This window comes from Diospyros lotus, chromosome 8, assembly GCF_014633365.1.
Source record: "Diospyros lotus cultivar Yz01 chromosome 8, ASM1463336v1, whole genome shotgun sequence".
In the NCBI taxonomy this organism is placed as follows: domain Eukaryota; kingdom Viridiplantae; phylum Streptophyta; class Magnoliopsida; order Ericales; family Ebenaceae; genus Diospyros; species Diospyros lotus.
Window position 1 is genome coordinate 12535503 of NC_068345.1, and position 8146 is coordinate 12543648.

The 8146-nt window shown below is 37.8% G+C and overlaps 1 protein-coding gene across 1 annotated transcript; it reads left to right on the top strand.

The window, feature by feature from the left end:
* LOC127807846 (receptor protein-tyrosine kinase CEPR2) lies at window positions 1-5962 on the top strand. Its single transcript, XM_052346000.1, is given in 4 exon segments — window positions 1-440; window positions 1033-1323; window positions 1326-3689; window positions 5330-5962. Coding segments are annotated over 3 exon segments (2910 nt in total). The 5' UTR covers window positions 1-440; window positions 1033-1133; the 3' UTR covers window positions 5686-5962.
* The last annotated feature ends 2184 nt before the right edge of the window (window positions 5963-8146 follow it).

An 8146-nucleotide genomic window follows, 5' to 3' on the forward strand; every position in this document is an offset into this window, starting at 1 on the left:
CTCTCTCTCTCTCTCTCTCTCTCTAGTTGTTGTCGTCCACAAACAAGTGATAATTGGTATTGTATTGCTTCCTTTTTTCTGATATGTATATATATTATATTTCCCTCTTTTAAATGGGTTTTCCTTCCAATTGGGTTGGTTGGGGGCGTTGTTGAAAGCCTAAGTCACTATGATGGATGGATGGATGGATGGATACGTGTGTGTTTGTTTTGTATGTACGTATATGCCTGTACCAAGTGAGATTATTCCAGCAGGACATATAACAATCTTCAATAATTCATATGTCATCTGAACAATTTGGCAACAAGAAGCTCTGCTGGGTTATGAGTTCTTTGGCGAACACTGAGTCACGTACTCGAAACCTTTGAAATTCCAGCTGTTCTGGTGGTGGGCCGAGCTTCAGATTCCCAAGCCTGTCCCTGATGATGAGTTCTTCGCTGGTAAAGTTAATTCCGCTCGTTTCCTCGAAACCCACTTCTTTTTATGCCTCTATTTGGATAGATATAATATAGCTTTAGTGCTCTCGCATGGTGTTTCGTGCTGGGGAGAGAAGATTCTTGTCTCGAGTACAAAAGGCTATTAACTTTTTGTTGAAACGATTCTTTGATTGATCATGTGTTATGTTATAATTACAAAGTTACAACTCCGCTTTCTGGATCCGATCTTTTAGATGCCTTTTTTCTCTGAGTTATTGTATTAGAACAACCATTTTGATTGCTGCATCTTCTGGTGGCCAAAAGAATTTAAAGTTCTTTGAATCCTGTTGTTGCTCATTAGCTGTATTTTCCTGCCTTTTCTCGGGAACCAAACGGGAAGAGAGAAAATCATGGGATACTATTTGAAGAGTAGCTTGAAAGCGAGATATCATTCTTTAATATAATAATAATAACAAAATCCACAACTAAAGACAAATTGACGTCTTAACTCAGCTCTCTCTCTCTCTCTCTCTCTCTGTCATAATTTAATTAGAGGTTTATTTTATTGTTTTGTGGGGTATTGATGATTGATTCAAGTTTAAATTTTTGTCTTCAGCCATTCCAAACAAAGATGGGCACCATATGGCAATAATGTGTTAGGCCAGCGACAATTATTTCTGCTATCTGTTCACCCTTTTGCCCCTCTCAATCCTTGCAATGGCCAAAAACCCATTACTCTTCTCCCTCCAAATTCTAACCGCTTTCTCTGTTTTCTCCCACCTTTTCCATCCTTCTATGTCAGTAACTGAAACTGAAGCCCTCCTCCAATTCAAAAACCAGTTGCAAGACCCCTTGAATTACTTGGATTCCTGGAAAGATTCAGAATCCCCATGTAACTTCGCCGGAATTTCTGCGATCCGAACACTGGCAAAGTCACAGAGATTTCCCTGGACAACAAGTCACTCTCTGGTGTGATTTCTCCCTCCATTTCTGTGCTGCAGAGCCTCAGTTCCCTTGTGCTGCCATCAAATTTCATTTCCGGGAATCTTCCGTCTGAATTATGCACTTGCTCCAAACTTAAAGTGTTGAATCTCACAGGAAACCATATGAATGGCAGCATACCTGATCTTTCCATGCTGACAAATTTGGAGATTCTAGATTTGTCTACAAATTACTTCTCGGATGGATTCCCAACTTGGGTGACAAATTTAACTCGGTTGGTTTCGCTAGGCCTTGGAGGTAACAACTATGACGAGGGTGAAATCCCTCAGAGTATATCAAATTTGAAGAACTTGACCTGGCTATTTCTTGCTTCTTCTAATTTGATAGGTGAAATCCCTGACTCTATTTATGAGCTCACGGCCTTGGAGACATTGGATATCTGTAGGAACAACATTTCTGGGAATTTCCCAAAATCAATATCCAAACTACAAAATCTCAAGAAAATTGAGCTATTTCAGAACAACTTGACTGGAGAACTTCCTCTAGGGCTCGCAGACCTTACTTCTCTCCGGGAAATTGATATTTCCTCAAACCAAATGTATGGGAAATTGCCGCCAAAGATTGGCAATCTAAAGAACTTGACAGTTTTTCAACTGTACAAGAACAACTTCTCGGGGGAACTCCCGCCAGGATTTGGAGATATGCGCTATCTCATTGGCTTTTCTATCTACGGGAACAACTTCACGGGTGAATTTCCGCAGAATTTTGGTCGCTTTTCACCACTGAAAAGCATTGACATATCTGAGAATAAATTTAGTGGTGCCTTCCCAAAATTCTTGTGCGAGAATGGGAGCTTGCTGAAACTGCTTGCACTGGATAATAATTTTTCTGGTGAGTTGTCGGATAATTATGCAAGGTGCAAATCTCTACTGAGGTTGAGGATCAATCAGAACCACTTGTCTGGGAAAATCCCGAATGGATTATGGGCGCTGCCTGATGTAAAAATGATAGACCTTAGCAATAATGATTTTACTGGAGGCATTCATCCTGGAATAGGCGCATCCACAAACTTGAGTCAGTTGGTCTTGTTCAACAATAGGTTTTCGGGTGAGCTTCCATCAGAACTTGGCAAACTGGTGCAGTTGGAAAGATTGCATTTAAGTAATAATGACTTCTCTGGCAGAATACCTCCTGAAATTGGTGCTCTGAAGCAGTTATCATCTTTGCATTTGGAAGATAACTCATTTGGTGGAACAATCCCATCAGAGCTAGGGCAATGTGCTAGACTGGTGGACTTGAATCTTGCCATGAATTCTCTTACTGGTAGAATCCCTGATGCAATTTCACAGATGAGCGCACTAAACTCTCTGAATCTTTCAGGAAACAAACTTAACGGTTCCATCCCCGAAAGTTTACAGAAATTGAAGATGAGCTCCATGGATTTATCTAATAACCAGCTGTCTGGGGCAATTCCACTATTTCTTCTTACCATGGGAGGAGACCAAGCATTTGCAGGAAATAAGGGCCTCTGTGTTGAGGAAAGTTTTAAAACTCAGGCCAATTCGGGGATAGCTTTGTGCAATAGGAAGCGCCTTCACCAAAAATTTTCTGTAAATAAACTAGTTATGCTCTGCATTATATTAGCTGCCTTGATTGTTATTCTGGGTGGCTTATTGCTAGTGAGTTACTGGAACTTCAAGCTCACTGAAACTTACACAGAAAATGACGTTAGATGGAAGAAGGAGATGGATCCAAAATGGAAGCTTGAGTCTTTCCATCCGGTGGACTTTGATGCAGATGATATATGTAATTTGGACGAGAACAACGTGATTGGAAGTGGTGGTACAGGAAAAGTCTACAAGTTGGATTTGAAGAAAGATGTTGGTACAGTGGCTGTGAAGCGATTATGGAAAGGAAATGAGGTGAAAGTTTTGAAAACAGAAATGGAGATTTTGGGGACCATCAGGCATAAAAATGTCTTGAAGCTGTATGCCTGTGTAATGAAAGGAGGTTCAAGTTTCTTGATTTTTGAGTACATGGCAAATGGTAACCTCTTTCAGGCACTTCATCGAGAAACCAAGGGGGGTCAAGCAGAGTTGGATTGGTATCAACGTTACAGAATTGCTCTGGGAGCTGCTAACGGACTTGCGTATTTGCATCATGACTGTTTCCCATCTATTATTCACAGAGATGTTAAATCAACCAACATTTTACTAGATGAGGATTATGAACCAAAAATTGCTGATTTTGGGGTTGCGAAGATTGCAGAAGGATCCCCTAAGGGCTCCGAGACCAGCTGTTTTGCCGGCACTCATGGTTACATTGCCCCTGGTGAGTTTCACAAATCTGATCCCATGGAGCCTATATGGATCTTGTTCTTTCCCAAATCATCTGGTGGAAACTATTCGGGATGCTTTTGTTAGACAGTAATTAGTATAAGATCCTTTATGACTTCCTTCTTTTCCTTTTCTATTTTAATTCATGGAAATGCAATGTGAGGCTCTCATTGACTAGACAGAAAAATAGATATAGCAAGAATTTAGTACTAGACTAGATGGCCCCTACCAGGGTTTCATTCAGAACTTCTAATATGCTCGTTCATTTTCCTTGGAGCTTCAAGTTAGGGGATGGCTAATCACAAGAATCAACATCTGTAGGGTAATGGATCTCACAGCTCAGGGTGTTCTCTTCTTTTCTAGATTAACTCACCTTGAAAATTTCTCAGTACACCTTTCTTCTTAAGTCCCAACAAATATTGATGATCTTTAGTGAGGTCTCAGGTACTTCAAGTTACTATAGAGATGCATCAAACAACCTTTGCTCTTTATTCAGGTCTGAAATCTTATCACAAAGGGAGAGAAAGTTCCAGAATCTTTTGACGAACCCAAGAAACTGATCAAATCAAATCATTTCTGGTTACAAGGGGAAAATTGTGATGTTCTTATCCACACGTGGGAAAAAAATTTAACTGTAAACTAAGATTAATTAGGATTTAAAGCTGAAGGAAATCCATTGTGCTGGAAAGATCAATCATATCCTTCATTGGCAGTAAGTTTATACTATGTTCATGTGTGCATGAGCGTGTGAATAATGAGTGTCCAAGGAATATTCTCTTTTTATTTATTTATCTCTCTATTGGACTGTTGAATCAGTGACTGGGTGAGCTAAGGCAGTCAATAAATTTCTCATATGTGAAAAACAAGAAGATCTATCTCCTTATCTGGAGATCCATCACTGTGGGTTTTTTGCATTTCACTGTGTTCATCTTCATCATGCCTGGTTAATTCAGATACATAAACAGATGTTAGAGTAGGCTAGTATAGGAAAATGCCCTTGCATTTCATGATATATTGAAAACTGGAATTCTGCAGCCGTCCATAGAAGATGTTCGGTCTGACCTTGAGATGCAAAATTGACTTCTACAGTTGACATGAAAGTTCATCTGTCTTTTTTTGTATCAGAGAAATGCCCACTTTCCATTTTTTAAAGTCCCCGGTTAGATGGACTTATTGAGATTCGCTCAGAAGAAAATGTGAAGCCGGTAATTGACAACTTTCTTTGTCAGCTGGTGGAATTAGTTGGATGTTGGCCATTACCCACGAATGTATGGCCCAGGAGGAGAGAAAAAGGTCAAAACAATAATTCTAAGGTTGTCCTATATGATGATGTTAGGACTTTGTTTAGTAGTAGTAAATTACAAGTAGTTCTCACAGCTTTCAGAATTAGTTTCTGGTTCATCTCATTTAATTATGTGATTCTTATTAGCATTCTGCATTTAGTATTCTCTTCTTAAGATTGTCATGCCATAAGAATCGATTGGTGATAGAAATAACTGTCTTGTGGGATGATACTTTTCTGTACAACTTCTCATCGTACAAATTACATTAGTCCGGTGCAGATCTGTAAATTATAGGGTTGAAATTTACCAACTGCTCGTAACTTTTGTTGTTTTCTTGTGTCCCTCTCTGCAGAGCTGGCGTATACCGTTAAGATCACCGAAAAGAGTGATGTATATAGTTTTGGAGTGGTGTTGCTAGAATTGATTACTGGTAGAAGGCCAATAGAAGAGGCGTATGGGGAGGGAAGGGATATGGTTTACTGGGTATCAAATCATGTGAATAATGATTCCCAAGACATTCTCGAGGTTCTTGACCGTAAGCTGGTGTCTGACCTCGTTCAAGATGACATGATAAAGGTGTTGAAGATCGCTATGCTTTGCACCACCAAGCTTCCAAATCTACGCCCAAGCATGAGAGACGTGGTTAAGATGCTTGTTGATGCCGAGCCTTCCATTGTCAAATCCCCAAACACGTACGGTAAGAATTAACGGGAAACCTGGCGTGTAATCCTTCTCTGTTCGTAGCAGCAGCTTTAATTTCAAGTCCCTTGGCAGTTGACTTTTGGCAAAAATGCATTTTAGCATGTAAGATAAAGAAAGAAGCTTCATCACGAGACAGATATGAGTGGCTTTTTGATGTTGTATTGTTGTTGTTCATAATTAGGTGACCGTGAGGTTGGCTGGTTTTATGAACTGCCTGTGATGTACTCTCATTTGTTGCTTAAAACTGTTTATATAGGTGGTGATAAAACCACTCTTCTTTAAACCCAAGCGTATAAACAACCGCCCGTACGTGGGAGCACTGTTCATGGGATAAGAATCATATGACCGGCGTTATCTTCTAACAAAGTGAGTAGTAAAACTCATGTTTCATAATTTTTAAAATGCCCTCTTCCAAGACGGTGAGGTGTAATAAGATGAGAGATATTTATGTTATTTATATGCATTATGTAACTCAAAGTATCCAAAAATGATATACAAATAGTAATTTTTTGATGGACATATCAATATCGAAGTGATTGAAGGGAGGATCAAGATGGAAGGGGTAAATCTAATTGAGAGAGAGAGAGAGAGAGAGAGATTTGATTGGGCAAGTGAATTGAAATGGATGTAGGCTTATACATACACACATACATACATACATATATATTTTTTTATAAGGCCAAATCGTGGGTCACATACTAATCTCCAAATCGCACCCCGAACAATGCATAGTGTGATAGCAATGTTTGGTGGGCAGGCAATGACATCCTTTCGTTGTCTAAACAACGGTTTCCAGTGGGTGTTCTTCCTAGTCAAAGCCTATCAATCGTTGAATTCGTAAGTATAATATAATACAAAATAGGTTAATTCCATGACTAAATAAATATATGAAATATGTAAATTTGAAAATGACTCGTGTCTTAGGTAAAATTTTATTAAAACTTCAAAAAAATACAAGAGTCCAAAATAATATTTTCGACAAAAAAAAGTATAGATTTCTCCTTAATTAGGGGATCATATGTAACAACTCCGATATTTGCAAATCCCGTTGAGGGTCCCATAAAAAGGATAAACACTATTATTTAAGAATCCTAATAAAATTTTGATATAAAATAGATAAATATTATCTATTAAAAATCTTAATTTTGATAAGATATTAGAATATTAGGATAAATATTATTTATAAAAAAATCCCAAACCAAGAAGATTTAGGATTGTTCTATTCTCCTCTATAAATAAGTAAGCATTCATTTTAAAAAATATATATCTCTAATATTGATAGAAATTTTACTTTATAGTTTTAAGCATCTGAGTGTTTGTGCAAGAATTTTCACGTGCCTTCTGACTGTAACGATGACATTTTCAGTCAAATAAATTTATTGTTGTATCTTGGCAACAACAATTGACGACATCTGTAGGAAACATATGAAAAGCCTGTTGAGTTTTCTGTTATAAATGTTTTGATGATAACTGTTTTATGCCAAAACTTTAATGTTCTCAAAATATTCTCATATCTTTTAAGATTGTGTTAAGGTTTCTTTGATGATGATAAAATCAAGGAACGTTAATAGGTTATCTATTAATTTGTTCTATCTATTAAAGTTCTCATACATGTTGAGATTGTTTTATCTATTAATATGTTTCTCTTTACGATTTCAAGGGATATCCTAAGTATCCATAATGCATGAGTATCATGTAAAGGTCATGGTACTTAGAATAAGTATTAAGATTAAGATAATATCCTAAGTGCTCAAAAACATGTGTTGTTCAAGTAGCACATCAAGTTTAGGAGGTAACATTTCTCAAGGTCAATATTGTTGGGTTTTTGGATCCCTTTCTATGTGGAGAAGCCCAAAACTTATTTGGCCCATGAGCAAGAAGCCCAAGGCCCTTAGGGGTTTCTAAATTTTCAATATAAAATGAGAAAGAGTGTGTAAGAGGCCATTTAACAAAAACAAGATAGGAGAGTTGGAGAAGAGGTGTGTGAAGGAGTGTATAGGTTTGATTAAGTAATTGATTAAGGCATCATCCATGGTCCAATGTTGCTGATTTTTGGTCAATTTGTAGAAGACATATAGTTCTTCATTCTGAATGGCCATATTAATGTTTTGAGGTTTGCAACTTTGGTTATTGGTCTCCAAACAGAAGGTTTGCTGTCTGAAATTTCTAGGTTAAAAAGTAGCAGACAGTCTTTGATCATCTGTAGATTAGAAGGTCATCCGTGGTCCGTTTGGGCTGATTTTTGGTCGGTAGACATAGGACATTTGGGACTTCAATGTGGAAGATCAGATCATTTATTTGAGCTCCACAACTCCACTTATGAGCTTGCTAAACTACCTAAAGGTAAGAGGGCTTTGAAAAATCAGTGGGTTTATAGGTTGAAGCAAAAGGAAAATACTTTGCTTCCATAATATAAAGCCAGATTGGTTATTAAATTATACAATTAGAAAAAGGGAGTTGACTTTGA